The following is a 19,905-nucleotide window of genomic DNA, read 5'->3' on the forward strand; positions in this document are numbered from 1 at the left end:
ACCACATCTAACTCAAGGTTTGATAACGAGTCATGGCATTCAATAACAAAGAAGAGCAACTCTGTTTCACTCAACTTGACAAACAACTCCAGGCTACTGATTGAAACAAGAAAGGTCGCTGTGGCAATGAAGTAAAAGGCGGGAGCAACGAGGTACTCTGAACAGGAAACACTAACAGATGGGAATATGAGTACGAAAACAGAGCATGAAGCGAAATCGCACATGATCATACGTAAAAGGAGATGTTTAACTTGGCTTATTTGTTGGAATCCGAATCCTCTAACTGAGATGAGCGCATTCCTACAGTTCCTAGCTAAGCATAATTGAATTCCGCAAGGCAACATTACTAATCCTTGTCTTGGATAATTTCACCGAATACCTTCTGTGCGTCGTCTAACACATGGCACCTCCCATACCTTGACACCACCGCATTGAACTCAAACCAGTACTCTCGAACCAATTAGCACCAGCAACCTTATGAGCCGAAGAAACAGTGAATCTCGTTTGCGGCTATGAAAAATGAATTCGAAATTCGACACGCGAGTTTAATCGGGAAAGAAACGATTTGATGAGTGTGATAATTGATGGACAAATTCTATCATCGTTGGAACGTCCTAAGGAGCGGGCCGTCTATGAAGATTTTTCGACTCTTCTCTCTCTCTCCCCGTATAACAAGAAGTGCATACCACGGCGATTGAAATGGAGCCGAAGTTGATTGTCGAACTCAGCGACGTGAGGCTCTTCGCAGTTCGACGCCAACGGCCGACGGAACACTCAGTGACTCAGTCGTAGGCCTCGAGCTTCTGTCTCCGATCTCGAAGAAGCATATGCACCGATGAATCCATCGGCCTGCTCGACAACTCTCGATGTTGCTTTCTACACAGCAACCGGAGGTGATTCAGTTCGAGGTAAGGTCTGACCGTCGGAGAACCTGACGGCGGGTAGGGGGAGACATATGAATACTTAGAATCGACAGAAATGTACCTCAGACGAGAGAGGGTGATTCAGTTCTAGGTTCGAGCTCCTTGCGTCTTCCGTGATTGGAGATGGAAGACCGGTAGTGGCCACCGACGGAGCTGGCGGCCGGCGGCGAAGCTAGAGAGGACGTGAAAGGCTCGCGGCGCCCAGAAGAATCCAGAACTTCGTCATTTCTCGGGTTACTTTTTTGGACGGGAGATCCGTGGAATGACGGAAGGCAGAGGATTCCTTTTATATTTCTCTTAGGAAATGACCAAAATGCCCTGCGTTAGAATGACCAAAATCACCAAGGCAAAGTATTCGTGGTGTGAACTGTTGTTGGCAACTGCTCTGAAGATTTTGGCCAACTGGCTAGTAGACTTAGGGCGCGAATGGTAACGTTTACTGTTTTTTTGTTCCTGGGAATGTAAAACAAAAAGTGTTTGTTAGGAACAATTTTGAACAAAAGAACGCGTTTGGTAACGTTTGGTCCTAAATGAAAATGAATAAACACGTTTGGTAAATTTTATTCTTTTTTTTATTTCTTTTAATTTTTTAAACATTTTTATTTTATTTTTTATTTTTTCCTTTCTTTTTATTTTTTCTTTTTTTCCCGGGCAGCCTCGCCCCACGGCGACGCCGAGCCTCGACGGGTCGGCCGCCATGGCCGAGGCCGGCGACCTGGAAAGAAAAAGAAGGAAAAAAAGAATAAGAAAAGAAAAAGAGAAGAAGAAGAGAGAGAGAAACGTTTCTTCAAGAAACGTTTCGAGCGAAACAACTTTTTTTTTTTTTTTTCTGTTCTTATTTCGTTTCGTAAACAAAAAAAAAAAGGAACAAAAACGCAACCAAACGCGTTTCATTCCTTTTTTGTTCCCTAGCACACTTTCCGTACAAAGTGTGCCGGAAACGTTTCTAAGAAACGTTTCGATGCACGCCCTTAACTACCCGACACCCGTATTTTCCAAACTATTTTTATCTTCTACTTTTATTTTTTTCTCATTTATTTGCATAAATATCTTTTATAGTTACTTCCTTTTCTTTTTGTTAGCAGCTTTCCTTGCTCGGTTCATCCGATAAACTCCACTTCCCTCTAAGTTTATTTCTAGATTGACATTCACATATAAGATTTTCTTATTGACCACCCTTACGAAATGTTCATTGGTTTGTCTTTATAGTATATATCTTGGCAGTTTAAAATTCACTTGATTCATTGTAATAATTGAAGCCAAATGTTTGCTATAAAGTCGTTGATGTTTGTGCACACCAAATGTTCAATGTTTTGTACAGATGAAATATGTTTTGGTGATATTAGACTCGCTTATGCTCAATCCCTGGTCACTTTGGCATGTTTGAACGCCATTTTAAGGAGTGAAATTTGGATTGTGGTTGTTGGAATGCGTGCTGACCAGCACCTGTTAAGCACAACTTTGGTGTGTTTCAGTCTCATGGGAGGAAGACATTGGTTGTGTTCATGATGGCGCATTAATATATTGCTCTTTGCTCGTTGTTTTTAGCATGTTTCAGTCTCATGTCCATATTAAATAGCTCAGAATTTATATCGATCTATTATTAAGTCATTGCATTTTCACGGCTTTAGTATGTGGAACATAATCCAAGACCTTGCTTCTCGTGACTGTTTCTTCATTGAATGATGAGTGCTTTGTCCTTTTTGCGAGCAAGGCTTGAGATACTTAATCATAAATAAGCATACTTGAATCTTGGCAAGTTCTTGTAAAACTGATGCACTTGTTAAGTTGTGCATGCTGTATACTTACTGAAATTGAATGCCTACCCTATTCAGTGTGATTTTACAATGGTGGTTGAATCTCATTCTGATGTTATTTTGACCCATCATACATCTACATTCATATAATAGAACGTTACGTGGAACTTGTGTTTTTATTCAAATCGTGACATTTTGAAGCTTGAAACACATTGGAAATGATAGATATACTTGGTGTCCAGATTTGCAATGAGTTGAATTGAGTTTCCTATGGTGCCATACATATGCCATTGGGGTCACCCAGGCATGTTTGTTCATGTGGGGAAGTGGTATTTTGAAGTGTTTCAATGTTCTATCAAGTTGTTTAATTAGAGTATTCCTTTTAGTTTGACTACTCCATGGATGTCTGAGAAAGTGAGTGTCCAAAATGGAGATTCAGAAGATGCGCTTGCAGCTTCTTATTCTAATGTGCTTCTAATAATCAAGAGAGAGTGTGGGTTTTTAGAAGAACAGTCTTTTTCATGGGCATTATGGTCAATTAAAACTTGAAAGAATGTGTATGAAGCTATTTAAGTTATGGAATCAAAGCCACCCTTTACAATTTTATTTTATAAAAAGTCAGTGTGAGTACATGTGAGGGAGCAAAAAGTTATAGGACACTCTTGAAACCTAATGTGACCTAACCATTAAATTTCAGTGTTATAGAAATTTTTTCCTTTGAATGTAAAATTGTTATGGAAGAGGAAGGACAACAAATGCAGTTTTCAAGCTTATGGAGTTTAAGCCAATCCTCAGGTTATCACTCTCAGGCTCAAATTTTTTGAAAGGCTGAATTTGGTCCCTGATATATGCTCATTGTGTTTGGTGGAATATTTGAACTTCTTCATATGATGTTAATCCCGTAAGATTAAAGAATTCCTGCTTCCCCCCATGCTGTATTTTCATGTCCGCTAATTCGTGCGATGTGCTTACAACAGATGATAATCGGGAGCAGTTGTTCAAAGAGTCAAGTGAAGGCCATACATGATGAATTAAAATGCGAAGGAAGAGGACTTTGAGAGGGAGCAAAAGGAGAAGAGGGAGCGATCAAGGCAATCAAATGCTAATACTTCAAGTGTTCAAGATAAGGAGAGGGGTACTGAAAAGCTTTACCGTGCTGTTTCCATTTTGTTTTATCCCTCAATAATTCGGTTTTGGTTCAGGGTGAAGAAAATTGCTGAGTTCCTACAGGTTCAGGAAAAGGAAATGGAGGAATTTGTGGCTAAAAGAGAGATGCTGGAGAAAGTGCATGAAGACAAGCTGGTGGCGATGAAGAAGAAGCATTGGGATGAGGAAGTGGAGTTGGAGAAGGAGTAGAAGACCTAACTCACTCGACTGATGGAGTCGTACTCCCACCATCGACTTGGACGAGATGTGGACGTCGCCTCTCTTACATGAGAGGAGAGTGGAGGAGGCCTTCGACTTTTTAATGTGTTATATGGGCTAGACTTGCAGCTATTCTAAACTTGTGCACTGTTTATTAGGTTCATATTTTTTAGACCAATGACTTTGGGCGCAAGAATAGTAGCAGTATCAAAATTTTCATACAGCGCTCACTTAAGTGCTAATTTTTTTTTTCGCTCATTTGAATATCATATCCGAGAAAAATTGATCACTTGATTACCAATTCCGGCAAAATATCCTACATGGAACTTTTTTTTTAATTTTTAATTTTTTCAATTTTTTTATTTCCATATGTATTTTGCTTTTTTGAATTTTTTTCTTTAGGGCCGATGAGGGTCACTAGCGACCCGCCGACCGCGTCCTTACTTTTCTTTCATAGTCATCAATATGACTAGTGGCAGCCTCGCCCTCAACCGCAAAGGCCTTAGGCGATGCCCCGAGGGCCCTCACCGTCTGCTGGGTAGCCACATGTGACATCACCTAGAGCAAGCAAGGGTTGTCACGGCCTCACCGGTGGTCGACGAGGTCCCCATGGCCTCGCCAAAGCCTTCACGGCAAGGGCGGCCAGTTCTAGGTGAGGGTCACCTCGCCCTCAGCCGCGAAGGCCTTGGGCAAGGTTGCGAGGGCCCTCATTGATGTTGACCAGAGCAGGTGAGGCTCATCCCGGCCTCTCCAACTGTTTGCAAGGCCCTAACGCCCTCACCTAGGGCCTTCGCGATGAGGACAGCCAAGTCTAGGCAAGGCCACGAGGACCTTCATCGGCATTGCCCAGAGCAGGTGAGGGTCGTTGCAGCCTCACCAGCAATTGGCGAGGCCTCGACAGCCTCGCCTAAGGCCTTCACAATGAGGGCAACCAAATTTGGGCAAGGGTCGCCTTATCCTCACTGCGAAGGTCCTAGGCGAGGCCATTAGGGCCTTGTGCAAGGCCGCAACGTCACTCGTGGCCACCTAGAGCTAGATGTTGCCCAAAGCAACCCTAGCGATGTCGCGCAAGGTCTTCACTACCAAGGGTGGGATGGTCGCGGTCAGCAAGGGTCGCAAGTGATCCTCGTTGACCCTAAAGAAAAAAAGGAAAAAGAAAAGTAAAAATAAAAAGAAAAGATTCAAAAATTAATAATATTATTAAAATAATATTAAAATAATATTATCCAAAGCAACCACGTCGACGACCGGTGGCCATGTCAGCTTTTCTCGATGGGGCAAATCGAAAGTGACATTCAAATGATCTATTTTTCAAATTTGTGATACTCAAGTGAGCAAAAAAATCTTGGCACTCAAGTGAGTGCCGTACGAAAGTATTGACACTTATACTGTACTTACCCTAATGATTTTGTATGTTGCATGTCACCAAAAAAGAAAAAGATGGAGTTTACTTATAAAGTCATCTGCTTTATACTAATATTAATGTGTTTGTCAAATTCTAAATGTTAGTGAGCATGTCGAACAAGTAATATAATTATGAAAAAGAATATTGTCTCATGGAGATTGATGATTAATAAATTAATGAAATACTAAAAAAATTAATTCTTAAATTTATCTAATAGATCATAGTAAAATTGAGAATAAATTAAAATTAAAAATCTTAAAAGCAAAATTTGGAAACTAAATGTAATAAATTAATTAGATAAATATGTTAGAGCATCCAATTTTACCATAACTACTATATATAAATTTCAGATTGTTATGTGTATAAGAACGATATCAAACTTGTAATAATGGAATTTCCTAATATATTTACTATGTTATCTTTAGGTTTAACAAACCTACTCAATTTATTAATCCACCATACTTCTATGTGAATTTAGATAAACATAAGTGCGTTAAAATCAATTAATGTTCCCCGCTTACAATGAGTCTTATGAATGGCCTTATCATCGAAAGTTACATAAATAACGCGGTATATCTCTATCCATATTTAATTCATATATATATAAAGAACAATTGTATGTTATTTCTCAGTCTTAAATATGTGCATTAGATCATTCAAGTGATGGCCAATCACTTAAAAGTATTACGCACAATAATATATAACTCTAATGAATAAAATCATTTGCACGCATAAAAATCATGAAATTTATATTATCATGGTCAAAGCCACATCGTAACTTAACAAAAGAAAATTAGAATATAATAGAAGAAGCAAAAATATAAATTATACATAACATCTTGAATAAAAAAAAACAAAATTTTGTTACCACTTTTGTTTTCTCTTCATAATATTTGAAAAACTCCAACAATGAAAATTGATCTAAAAATAAAAACCTATCCTCCAGGCTCTCAATATTCTCCTATTTTTAGGACAAATCCAATGCCCTTATCCCCAGGCAATTGCTTATTTTTTGCATAAAATTATAGAGTAAATTAGACAATCTTTGATTTGATATCCATCTTCCAACACTTGCAGATAAAATTAGAGAACAAAATTAAGAATTACCTGATTTGATATCCATCTTCCAATGCTTTCTTATTTGAATTCCTGATTTTTGTCATTTTTTTTTCATTATCTTCCTTATATCTCATTATGCTACATAAATAAGGAAAATTCGAATAATTAGAAGAAAATTTAAATATTTTCTCATAGATATTGCATTATTTGTTGCCCAAAATAAGTAAAATAACTCTATTTTTATAGAGTTATGACAATGTTTGTCAACAATTTATGGAATGCTTTAAAACTTTTCAAAATCAACCGAATGTATGTAAATGTTTAAGGCTAATAGAGACTAGAATCACCTCATCTGCAAAAACCATCATAGAATCATCAATTAGGAAATGCAAGAGAGATATTACATGTTTTAAGATTTATTAATGTAAGAGGACTTGTGCCTTGAACCACAAATTTAAAATTCTCATGAACAATTAGAATTTTAGGCATAGTGATCAATCGTTTTAATTTCTACAAACGATAACCAATCTATCCCTAGCTTAATCCTAGCGGCGTAATTGGACAAAGTGAAATAAATTAGTTTTGTTGCAAGAGATTAGGAAACATATGCATGACTGCACATGGCTTTAGATATTGGAGTAAGAAATGAAAGTCGAATTTGAAATACTAAACAAACATGATACACAAACACCTTGTATCTTTCTCGGGCACGCTAGGAAACGGCCTCGTCGGAATTGTGTTTATTCGAAAGGTTTTTGTGATGACGCTCTTTCCACAAGGGCAGAAATCTTATTGGGCGCGTTTGGTAACATTTCTATTTAAAAATTGTTCAAGGGAATAAAATAGAAAAAATGTTTACGTTCCGAGGAACAATTTTTGACCGAGAAAGACGCGTTTGGTAAACTTGTTCGGGAATAAAAAATGAATAGAAACACGTTTAGTAAATTTATATTCTTTTTTTGTTTCTTTTAATTTTTTAATATTTTTATTTTATTTTTCCTTTTTTTCCTTTCTTTTTATTTTTCTTCTTTCGGTCGGTCCGGCCTCCGGCGATTGGCCGACGGGGCTGACAGCCTCGCCCGCCACGGCGAGGCCGAGCCTCGCCGGGGCCGGCGACGCTCGGCCTTGTCGGGGGCCGGCGAGGTTGCCGACCCTCGACGGTGGCGGCCGGCCCGGTCGAGGCCGGCGACGGGCCAAAGCAAAAAGAAGAAGAAAAGAAGAAGAAAAGAGAAGAGAGAGAAGTGTTTCTTCAAAAGTGTTTTTGGAACAAAAAAATAACTTTTTTTGTTTCTTATTTCAGTTCTTTTTTTTGTTCCGGAACAAAAAATAGATCTTGAACAAAAACGCAAATAAACGTGTTTCTGTTCGTTTTTGTTCCCTGAACAATAAAAGAAAATTTCTGTTCATAAACAAAAAAAAAAAAGAACATGACCATGCAGCCCCATTGATTCATCTCAATTTTGTTCGTCAAACCCTAGCCGATTGATTTTGAAAGGAGTAATCTGTTGGGTGGGGCCCATGTTTTTGAGTAAAATTCCCCAATTGCCCTTTATTTGGAAGTAGGAATGGCACGTGAAGCATTCATGCTCATCGGAGATCTAGGGCAAAGGAGACAATTTCGGCGCAATTTAAGGGATAATATAAAACAAAACGACATCTTCTTCTGCTTCTACCCCAACCATGTGCGATTCCGGCCTCGGAATCCTCTCAAGCGAGCATGAGCTCCGCCTCCTTTGCTGCACCCTTCGTCCTCCCATTCCTCCTCAAAATCCATCTCCGTCTTCTATTCCAAACCACCGTCTCCACGGCCTCATCCCCGACCTTCTCCTTTCCATTGAGGCCAGCGAGTATCACGCAGCTCTGCTGAACTCTGATGCCTTCCATCTTAGGGTACCTTTGGTTCGACTTTGCAAATGAACCTTGGAAAAATGCAAATACCTTTGATATAAAGCCTATTGAGGAAATGTAAATTGCGTTTGGAAAAAAATCCTTTACAAAGCTACTTTATCATAAGTAGTGTTTAGCAAATATTTTTTGCAAAGGGCTTTTGGGTCTGATTTAAAAAAAAAAAAAAAAAAACCCTCCATCAAAGGACTAAGGCCGCTAGCGAGATTTGGCTGGCATCAGTAGCCGTTGCTTGGGTTGTGCGACCTCAGGCCTCGTCGTTGTGGTCACGCAACCCAGGTGGCCTTCCCATGACTTCACCGGCACCTTGCTAGCCTCTCACCGCGGCAGCCCTCATTGGCCGCCCTTCCTCAAGAAAAGATGAACACTACTGGGCATAAAATTGGAAAAATAAAAATTTGGTGATGGTAATTTTGGAAGAAATAAATTTAATTTCAGCATTTGGCCAAATGCTAAAAGTCCAATGTTAGTCATGTCTCAATGTTAGCATTTGGCCGAAAGCCCCTTAGGATGGGTTGGCAAAACACCCAAGCATTTCTCTAAGAGGCTTTCGAGAACGTTGAACCAAACACACTTTTAGACTTCAACCTCTCTGCAAGTACCCTCCTCGAGGTCTTTGATTCCACCGAATTAGTTGAGGCTGTCTACTCCGAGTTGATTGATTGAGCCGAGTCGTTTCTCATGAATATGTCGGACAATGAGGCAGAGATTGGTTCGAGAGTTTTTCTAGCCTTGTGTGTAGCTATGGTGGCGCTCTTGATCTTCACTTAATGTAACATCATCGGGTGAGTCCAAGCTGTTTCTCCTTGCTAATCTAATATGGAGGAGTGCGAACTTATCAATAGGGAAATTGTGCTAAAGGTTCCTTACATTTAAAGAATTTGATTTTTTAGTTCCAGGATTGATAAACGTTTGATGCACTGTTGAAGGGATTTCCAAGTTACACTTAGGGGTGATCGGTTCCCAAAAATAGGAATTAGGGACCGGAATAGTTAATCCTAGGACCATGAACTAGATTGCACCATCGGTCTAGTCCAGTCTAATGAAACTGGTCACTAGATGGATCATGGTTTAGGCGGTTCATTTTGTACACCCTTAATTGTACCTTAGGCGAGCCCAATCAGCTCCACATCGTAGTCTGTGAAAGTAGATGACGTCTCACAGTTATCGAACCCAGCAGTGCAATCCACGACGGTAGCAAGAGGTCGGCCTACATTTCTATTAGGTGATAGACGAGAGAAAAGAGATGACGACAATGCCAAACGAACATAAAGAAGCGGTTGATTGACAAGCTTTGGAGGACGAGTGGGGCCGCTGAAGAAGTAGGAATGGATTCGATTCAAACAGTGATGCAACCCATTTTCTGGTGCCACAGCTAGAGCAGAAAGGGAACCCCCTCCAACTTTTTTTTCCCTCCCCTTTTCAATTTTTTTTCCTTTTTTTTCTTTTCGGTGTATTTTACGAACTTACCCTCCAAATAAGATAAAATTTTCATATTTCAGTTTGTAATTATCACTCCTTGGGAAGATCAAGGCGAGCCGTGATTTTTGAAGATCAACTCCTTAAGGTTTCATCGTAATTTTTAAAGTTGATTTAAAAATCACCATCATTAATTATAATGGCTATGGATTGTGAAATCGATTTTTTTTTTTTTTACAAACAAATTTAAAAACAAAGGAAATTGAAAATTTGAACAAAGAGGAAAATAGAAGCTGATTGTAACGCTTCATGTCGCAACTCTTCCAAGTCACGGTTCAAGGAGGTCTACAAGCGACAAGATAGCATTTAAGCTTTATAAATAAGGGAGGTGCAATAGCTCGTTCCAATTCTCCCAAATCTGTCGGGTGTGGCAATATGGATTTTATAGCGAATTATCTAAAAATTGCCACGACTTAATTATGAGGCTCGCGGCCCATGGGCTCGCCCAAGCCCAAGCCCAAGCCCAAGCTAAGCCACTTGTACTCGAAAGGCACTTCTGGATTAATTGGACAAGGCTAATTAGTTATGAAGCCCGACCCGAGTATTCTGTACACAAAACTTATTCTTATATATTGGGCAAGCGTGGGCAAAAAATTAGGCCCGATCTCTAAGGGCCCGGCTCGAGCCCATCAATTGATCATTCCAGTCACCACCAACGCCCACCGCCGCGCCGCGGTGGACGTCCGCCATCTCGCAGCGGTACCAGCACCTGCTGGACATGTCGCTGCCGCTCGTGTCGCGATGCTGGCGGTGGCGTGCGCGTTACCTCGTCCGGCGCTTCCGTCGTGAAGGCGTTCTACATAGTGACGTCCGCGCTGGGCATCTACATGCTGAACCTGCTCATCGGCTTCCTCTCCCTTCAGCTCGACCCGGAACTCCAGGAACTCGCCGAAGGCGGCGGCCCGTCCTTCCCACCCGAGGCTCCGACGAGTTCAGGCCCTTCGTCCGCCGGCTTCCCGAACTCAAGTGTCGGTAGGTTTACGGTTGGGATCGGTTCGCATTATTATTTTCGATTGGTAATTGCATTTAGCTATCAGTTGGATTTGGTGGATTTGATCTGCGTCATTTCTGGGGTGAAATATCGAATTTGTGTTCCCGGTATTCTGAATTAGAGGTATTTTGAGAGTAGAAAGACTCGTGGGAGTTGCCGATTTGTGCCTTCAAGTTTGGATAAATTGGGAGGCAGACGGTATAGATTGAATTTGTGAGAGATTGGTAAAATTTGTGTTTTTAACGTTTAGGTAGTGTTTTGTCATGCTTTTCATTTGAAGACTGATCCTAGTTTTTCTCAGTGGGAGTTGATTTAGGGGGCACTTTGGCATTGGTCATTCCGATTTCCTATCGATTGGATTTTGTGGAATTGATCTGCTGCATTTTGGAGGAGAAAGATTTCTGGGTACTCTGACTTCAAGTGGAAGGATTCAATTGGCATGATGATTTTAGCCTTCAACTTGGATTTCTTGGAGGATGTGGAATAACTTCGAATTTGTGAGAGACCGGTGAAATTGATGTTTATTAAGTTTTAAGAATGTGATGCTTTTAGCTGGGCTTGGGGTGAAAAAGAGGTGCCCGAGGTCTCCTGACTAGATCCAAAATCTAGCGACTGAAGAAGTTGAATGGTGTGGAAGCATCATGTTGTCTCAGTTTCGTGTTTTCATTTTGTTATCGCAAAGCAGTCGCTTGTTCTTGACTTGAGACTGATTTTATGTGATGTAAAAATGCCTTTTTGATATGATTTTACTATAACAGCATTCTTGATCTGCTTCTCTATATGATCTTTCTTTCCATTTAGACGTAGATGCGTGAGTTTATTCATGCGGGACGATTGAAACTGATAACTTAAAGTTAATGGCAGTGAATTGAGAAGCTCAGACTCTCCCTGTGATAATATGTTTACTTCTTTTACGTCCTTTCAGATGCATAGCCTTTTTCTTAAACAATCTTTGACTGACAATATTCTTGTCATTTAATTGATTCAAAACCAATCAATTTCTCGCACTAAATCGAGATTGTCATACAGAAGGGTCAAATGCTTATGCTTTTGAAGATTCAAATATCAATCCAATGATTACATTGGTTCCTATGAGAGCTTTTGGATATAAAAAATGACTTCCTGCTTAGATTGGATGGTTACTTATTGAACATGTTCTTCTTGTCTCTTAATGGAAGGTTACAAATCACATGGGCATTTGAGACTGCTTTCGTAATGATGTTCTTCAGCGTGGTTAATGTACCTGTCTTCTGGCCTGTACTCCTTTCTACTGGGTCATGTTGCTTACACTTACAATGAGGAGACAGATAATGCTTATGGTCAAATACAAATATGTCCCAATTTCTTTCGGCAAATGGGTATGCTCAACCTTTTTTTCTTTTTTTTTTCCTCTGCATGTCTGCTTCTCCAAATTTTTGCTTGGTATACTAATTTTGCCTTTTGACTCTACTTTCTTCTTTATCAGCGCTATGATGGAAAGAGAGCATCTTCAACTGAGAGTGCGAGCCTTCCGAGGGATTAAATAATTCAAGTATGATCTATCTATAGTTCTCGAGTAGGCTTGTCTTATCCTTGGTGGCATGCCAGCTGATGGAGCTTTCTCACAGCAAAAGATTGGCTCAGAAACTATTTTGGCATGTTGCCTGATACTCCACCTATCTTAAAGAGATCTTTTAGAAAGCCTACAAAAAGTCAAAAACCATCATGGAAACTTCTCGTGAGGAGTGTATTAATTGTAATTTTTCTGTCTTAGCTTTAATAAGGGGTAGTCCCAATTTGTTCTTTAGACATGGCGTTTTTTTTCCTTTAAACTGCTGTCATTTTAATATAGCTGAAGTTCTTAGTTCCCTTTTGATTACCTATTTTGTGTTTATCTCCTCGTCCTTTATTAACTCTTCCTTTCCCATTCAATTTACGAGAGGGCGTACTGTTGGAACATGAATTAGCTTCTAAATCCTCATGATTTTAGATGACGACCTTCTGCTGGAAGCCAAAATTGTTTTTTGCTTTCGGGTAGACAATAAAAGTGCCAGCCTTGGCCAGCTCAGAGCCCCTCTCTTGCTTGCCTTTCATGGGTTCGCATTACATATACCGTCAGCCATGATTTGTTCTTATTTAAGGTGGGAGGGGTCACCAGAAAGCTGCTTTAAACATGCTTGTGGAGTTGTTAGGAGGCTTTGAGGTTTGTTCTAATGGCACAAGGCTTTTAGGAATTGGGAGAACAAATCTATCTGATCAACGGTCCTTGGGGAAGTTGATCAAGTTGTCCATGAAGATTATGTATGAGGTGATGTCGTTGCTGCAATCGAAGTGAGAATGGTCAAAGGCTATCAAGTTGAGGCAGAGTGACCTCATCCCATCGTGGATCAGAAGCTGTGGGATCTGGAGGATCCTGTCCTTGAACTGAATGTCCCAGAACCTGTCCATCTTCCTCTTTTTGAATTTGATCACAGCATACCGAAGCTCTGTCACACAGTAAATGAGCTGCTGTTGCCTCTTGTTGGTGACCTGGTTGGAGTGCGACTGTCGCTTTGATCCATGCCCTTGGCTCTAGCTTCGGCCCAAGCGGAGAAGGCTCTGCCAGAACTCGTCGAGGCAATGGAGCTCACCCTAGTCTGATAACGGGTCAAAGGGGCTGGCGTAGCTGAGAGACTCCAGCCTGTTGTGGCTAAAGCTTGGTCAAAGGCTCATCCATCGGCATTAGAGGATTGAAGAACCGGAGCGCCAGCTTGGCCATGAGCCTCTTCTGGTTGGGGTTGCTGAGCTGGAGGCTGAGTAGCTGGTCAAGTATGAAAAGCGGGATCTGACTCTCGAGCATGATCATGTCCTGCTTGATCGTGTGCATATGGATTCCTGCATCGAGAAGACAGGGTCAATGCGAGGATAGCCTAGTCCCTTGAACCCCTCGGCGACTCCTTGGAATTGCTCAATCACAAAGCACCGGTCAAGAATCATCATCTTCAAGAGCTTGTTGCTGCTCAATTGATATCATCCCCCTCGTAGCAAGCGCAAGCTCTTTCCTTGACTCCTTCACTGAGTCTAGATAGAGGCTTTTCTCACGACCAGTGTGCCTGAGGATGTGGTGGGGGCAGCACCACTTATTCCGATCCTTCTGGCAGAGACACTTCTTACTGTGTTGGTACCAGCCGAGGGAGACAATCGGGGTGATGTGGGCCTTGTCCTCACCATCCTTGAGATGGTGCAGGATCCGATGGAGATGACCATTCAGACTTAGGCGGCCTCAGCTCATTATTGGAGACGTTTTCGCCCGAGTTGTTCTTGACCACGATCCGAAGAGCCTCAAATGGTTTTTACTATAGATTGTGAACCGGTTGGTCTTGAGGCTGTTTGGTGGTGGTGGTGGTGGTGGTGATCTATTAATTCTGTGGATGCATTAGAGGTTGATTTCTTGGGGAGTTCAGATTCCACAGTTTCTTTGAGCTTGATAGTGATTAAATACCAACTCAAGAGCTCTTTGTTGCAAACAGCAACTATTTTTGGTGAAGAATTTTTCTGCGTTTCTCTGCCTTTGCCATTCTTGCGTTTTAATCATTGAATTGCTGCTTTATAAGGAAATTGGACAAAAGGAGAGATTTTTCCAACATCAATGATCCGTTCGTGAAATCGTTATCCGAATTTTTTGATATTCATTTCACTGAAAATAAACTGATCAAGGAAAACATTTTCCATCAATGAAAAAAAGTCCTCTAAAATAGGAGAAAAGATTTTTTACTTTTCAAGTAGGGGAAAGCATTTACTTCACTTATTTTCTCTTATCTCATACTTTTTCCATCCTTCATTTCTTTTTCTTTTTAAATTCGAATTTTATATTCTCTCTTTTTTTTTTTCCCTTTCTTTCTTTTTGATTTTTCCTTCTTTCTTGACCATTGCTGGCCGATGACCGGCCACAAGCGAGCCTTGAGGTTGTCGGCCTTGGGCAAGCTCGAGCCTTTGGCTCATTGGTCTAGCGAGGCTTGAGGCCTTGAGCTCGCCGCTAGCCAAATTAGCGAGCTTTGTGAACTCAATGAGCGCAAGCCTTTGGCTCGCTGATTGGAGAGTGCAAGCCTCTGGCTCGCTAGTTTGCCAAGCAGTGAGCTCGAGCTCGAGCTTGTCTTTGGCTGGTCGTTGGCTGTTGCTGTGACCAGCAACTGACCAAAGAAGAAGAAGGTGGTAAAGAAAAATAAAATGAATAAATAAAAAGTAGAAAAAAATAAATAATAAAATAAATAAAATTCGATTTTAAAAAGAAAAAAAAAAAAGAAAATAAATAATTTGTTAAAAGGACTATACAAAGAAAAGTCAAATCGAATTTTTCATATAGAAAATAACTTCTAGTTCACTTTCAAGTTTTAGCTAAACACCAGACAATATTATTATTTTTCTAGAAAATGACTTCCGTAAGGCCGCATTTTCCTAAATTCAAAAAGAGCTTCATATGTATCATTGATCTTTATTGATTACTTTTAAGTTAGTTTCATCAATTAGGCAGAGTAGCTCGTATGGACCAACCCTACGAATTAGAGAATAATAATTTGTGTTGAATCTGTTAAGTGTTGTTATTAACTCTTTTTAAAATAAGTTCGTCATCTGTTCCTTGAATCACCAATCACTCATCAGCATCAATTGAGATATAAATTGAGTATAAAATCAATAGTAAGTTCACACGAATGAAGGAAGTCAATTTTTCGACTGATCTAATCGTCAATTTCTTAATTATTATTTATGACAAAATGGGAATGTTGAGGCCTTTTTTAAAAGAAGGAAAAAGAAAAGAAAAGTTGAGGTTGATGTTATTATTGTTTATTCTCAATTTTGGGTCAGAGGTTTGAGTCTCTTAAGGCACCACTTGGTCATCAAGCTCATTTTTTAGGGAAAATTACCGATTGAGGCAACAAATTTCATTTTTAGATAAATCTAAATTCACCATTATTGCACTAATGTCGTTTGTTGTTTTGAACATTTAGGTCCCCTGCCCTTGAGATAACTATGTTCCTATGTTTTGACTTTAATTATGATCCATTACTTTTTGTTATGAAAGGTTTACATCATACCATCAACTCTACTGTCGAGATAACATCGAAAGAGCAAAAAGAGTCAATGAATTGACAAATTTTAATCGTTGGGCTACAATGGTTTACGGTAGACTTTCTACCATAGAAAGTTCCCATACAATCAAGGCACAACCCGAGATTAGCTCCCAAGCAATAGTGGCGCTGCGCAAAGTCATTCCGAACTCCGAACGCACAATTTAAGATTTTTTAATTGCGAGAAGGGGAAATTTTAGTCCTTTATACAGGGTTGACCTGAGGATTGGGAGTAGCCAAAAAAAAAAAAAAAAAAGAATAAAAGAAAAAAACAAAAGATATTGCACAACATAATTTGATTAATCCAGTTTGACATTTACGTATTAGATAATTAACATTGCATGAGAAATCAAGAACGCAGCCTATAGTAAGCATAAACTGCATAGAAGGCCTGTATAAAAGTAAGTACAAGTAAAACAAAAGCAGCAATTACGGAAATTATTGACCAGGGATTGTCGAAGTACTTGTTCTTGAGAATGGCTACCCAAGCATTCCACTTGCGGGTGAGAAAGGCTTTCAAGATACCCCAGAAGAATGCGAGACCGAATCTTATCATACCATAGCATGTATTGGAAATGGCAAGATTGCGAAAAAGGTAAAATAATCCAGAGTGGTACATCACCAGATCTTCATATATGTCCTTGAGATAACTGTCTTCTAGGTCGAAGGCCACCCCCTGGCAAAGCCGGTGGAAGAGGTCAGCCACCTCGGCGTCACTCATAAGGCAGTGCTTGATGATCCGGCAGTCACGGAGGTATAGGATGTCCTCTGGGGAGTTGATCAAATTGTGCATGAAGATTACGTACGAGGTAACGTAGTGGCTACAATTGAATTGAGACTGCTCGAAGGCAATCAAGTTAAGGAAGAGCGACCTCGTCCCTTCGTGGATCTCAATGGGCGGGATTGCAAGGATCCCGTTCTTGAACTGGATGTCACCCCAACTGTGGAGTTCTCTTGGCCTTATCTGGATCCCGTCTTCCCGCAGCTCGCTCAAGCAGAAAGTGAGCGGTTCCCGGCTTTGCCGCCATCGCTTGGTCTTGGGCGGCTTTGGGCCCAAGGGCAGGAGGCTTCTCCGGACCACTTCAAGGCAATGGACCTTGCCATGGTCGTGTAACGGGTCGAATTTCAATCTTAGGCTGTAGTACTTGTCAACGGAGCGGGATCTATTGCTGTGGTCCTCGTCAAGAGGGTAGACCGTCAGCCATCTGCGTGCGGCCCCGGTGACCCCAGTCTGAGGGATCCCAATCAGAGGGCTGAAGAATTGGAGTGCTAGCTTGGCCACACGCTCCTCCTGGATGGGGTCACCGAACTGGAGACAGAGGAGCCGGTCGAGTATGAAGAGCGGGATCTGATTCTCGAGCATGATCATGTCCCGCTGGATTTGGAGTATCGATCCCTGCATTGAGAAGACAGGGTCATTGAAAGCGTAGCCAAGTTTCCCGAACCCCTCGGCGAATCCCTGGAACATCTCGATCACAAAGCACCCATCGAGAACCATCATCTCCACGAGCTCGTCGCGGCTCATGGATATCCTTCCCTCGTAGCAGGCGCGAGCTCTCCGCTCGACCTTCTTCACCGAGTCTAGATAGAGGCCTATCCCTTGACCGGAGCGCTCCAGAATGCGGTGGAGGGAGCGCCACTTGTGCCGTTCCATATGGTGGAGGTGTTCACCACCATGGTGGTACGGCCCGAGAGAGACGATCTGGGGGACCCAGTCCTTGTCCTCACCATGCTTGAGATAGCGTGGGATCCGGTGAATGGAGAGATTTGCCCACGAGTCTGGCACGTTGTCCTGGCGACCTTGGACGAGCTTCTCTTCGATGGAAATGACCCACTCTGACTTGGGAGGCCTGGGCTCATCTTCGGGGACAATCTCGCCCACATGGGTTGATTTCTTGGGGAATCGAGATTCCACAGTTTCTCGGAGCTTGAGAGTAATTAAATACCAACCCAAGAAGAGCTCCTTGCTGTAAACAGCAGCCATTTCTTGTGAAGAATTCGTCTGTGTTTCTCGGCCTTTGCCTTTATTGGGTTTTCATCCTTTGAATTGATTCGCTCCCCAAAACGAGCTTTATAATATTCTAACCCCTAGTGAGGTCAGGTCAATTTCGTCATCATACGGACTGATGATGTGAAGTGTGATTAATAACGTGCCCCAACTTGCCCATACGTAGTCCTTCATTCTACATCACAGAGAACGGTCGGATTTTTTATTCTACCCCGCTTACCTTTAAATTAGATTTAATAATTTAATTATTGATGGGAGAAATAGATAGTCACATGTAGCAGCATTTCGCATGTAGGAATTTGGTGATAATGCCTCACTCCCCTCATGAACAACCTTAAAAAGATAGCGAGAGAATTAGATATCACTATGCCCATTTCACCTCTCTCATAGAAGCAATTGATGAATTTTAATCTTTTCAGATTCTTTCTCCTTCGCCAAATTGTGTGTATGTACACATCTTGGTGTGATGTCTTTCAAGTATATATAGAACGAGCTGGATTGAATAGAAGATATTCTTTAGTGTGCGATTTTATAAATATTGTTAGTGTGGTCATTCCTCGATGAATTTGAATATTTGGCCTCGCATATGTGGACTTGAAGAAGGGGTCGAAAAAATATCTCGACTACTTGGCGTTCTAGTTCAATGTGGTCCTCCCCAACTAACTACTAATCACGCTACTAATGAAGTGAGCCCCATCACCTAAGTAGCACTAACATCGACATGTGACACACCACATGACATAACACGGCATGATACGCCGATACGTCATTTCTTAAAAATAGAGAATTTCGATACATTGATGACGCCGTGTATTAAATATATATATTTATAATTAATTTGATTCAAATGCATAAATAACTAAATAATAATAAAGAGTATATAATGAATTTGCACTAAAAACATTAATCAATCATTTATTAATATCATTCATTGTTTCAATTTGACAAATTTAACTCCATTCCAATAATCCATAAAACTTGGAGAAAAGAAGACAATTCACATTCTTGACTCACATGTCAAAGAATGTCAGAAGAGAAGAGAAAACAAACTTGGGGAGTAAATTATGAGTCACGGATAGTAAGAGTCGGAAGAGAAGAAATGATTAGGTTTTTTTTCTTTTCCCTTTATTATTTTAATTATTTTAATTTTTTTACATATATATATATTTTGGTAAGGTAAGAAATAACATATATATTTTGACTTCTCATATATTGAAAAATTTTAAAATTGACCTCGTGCATGTTGATGGAATTCCGAACTTGCTTATCGGAATTCTGGACTCGAGTTTCAGAAGAATTGACCAAGTGTCGAATTTTCTGACACGTGTTGACTGAGTATCAAAAAATGTCGGAGAGTATCGAGCATGTGTCGAAATATCTGATATGACACAAAAGAAAGCTCCTGGAGAGTGTTGTCTACCACCACTGTCCTAGGGCCCAAGTCAAATCCCAATAATAGAGATATTTGATTGCATGCATGCAATGTTTTCCATCCTATGCTTGCATATCCTTCTTTGCTCTGAAATAAAGGGAATATTAATCTCCGTTTTTTTTTTTGTGAAAATTAAATGATTGAAAAACATTCGTATAAATGATTGCTCGTATCGCTTAAAAAATGAACATCATTATTTATGGATTAAATAAGATGCGAACCTAAGATTGATTGAGATGATCAAAATACCAAATTGTTTTTGTACTTGAAACGTTTATTGAATGCTTAATCAAAACACTAATCAAGGATCAAATTTGAAAATGGTTTTCTTAGGGTGTTTGTATAACTCACACATGAAGTTCTTCATTGCTTTGTCGAGAAGGAATTTTACATAGGATTAACATCATGTCACGATAACACGTGAAAAAACTCGTCAATAAACAAAGAGAATTTCAAAATTTATGGATGAGGTTGATTGTAATTAATGAAGAAATGTT

General features: G+C 40.4%; 1 protein-coding gene and 1 long non-coding RNA gene across 2 annotated transcripts; one reads left to right on the forward strand and one right to left on the reverse strand.

The window, feature by feature from the left end:
• Positions 1-10,543: 10,543 nt before the first annotated feature.
• On the forward strand, positions 10,544-12,731 carry LOC120288074. Its single transcript, XR_005546320.1, has 3 exons — positions 10,544-10,865; positions 12,063-12,242; positions 12,350-12,731. It is a non-coding gene; the product is annotated as an uncharacterized LOC120288074 (long non-coding RNA).
• A 3,586-nt stretch (positions 12,732-16,317) lies between these two features.
• LOC120288446 (UPF0481 protein At3g47200-like) lies at positions 16,318-17,952 on the reverse strand. The gene has a single exon (XM_039302431.1). The coding sequence runs from the start codon at positions 17,950-17,952 to the stop codon at positions 16,318-16,320; it is 1,635 nt and encodes a 544-aa protein (XP_039158365.1).
• Positions 17,953-19,905: the final 1,953 nt, after the last annotated feature.

The sequence above is a fragment of the Eucalyptus grandis genome, chromosome 9 (assembly GCF_016545825.1).
Source record: "Eucalyptus grandis isolate ANBG69807.140 chromosome 9, ASM1654582v1, whole genome shotgun sequence".
Classification (NCBI taxonomy): domain Eukaryota; kingdom Viridiplantae; phylum Streptophyta; class Magnoliopsida; order Myrtales; family Myrtaceae; genus Eucalyptus; species Eucalyptus grandis.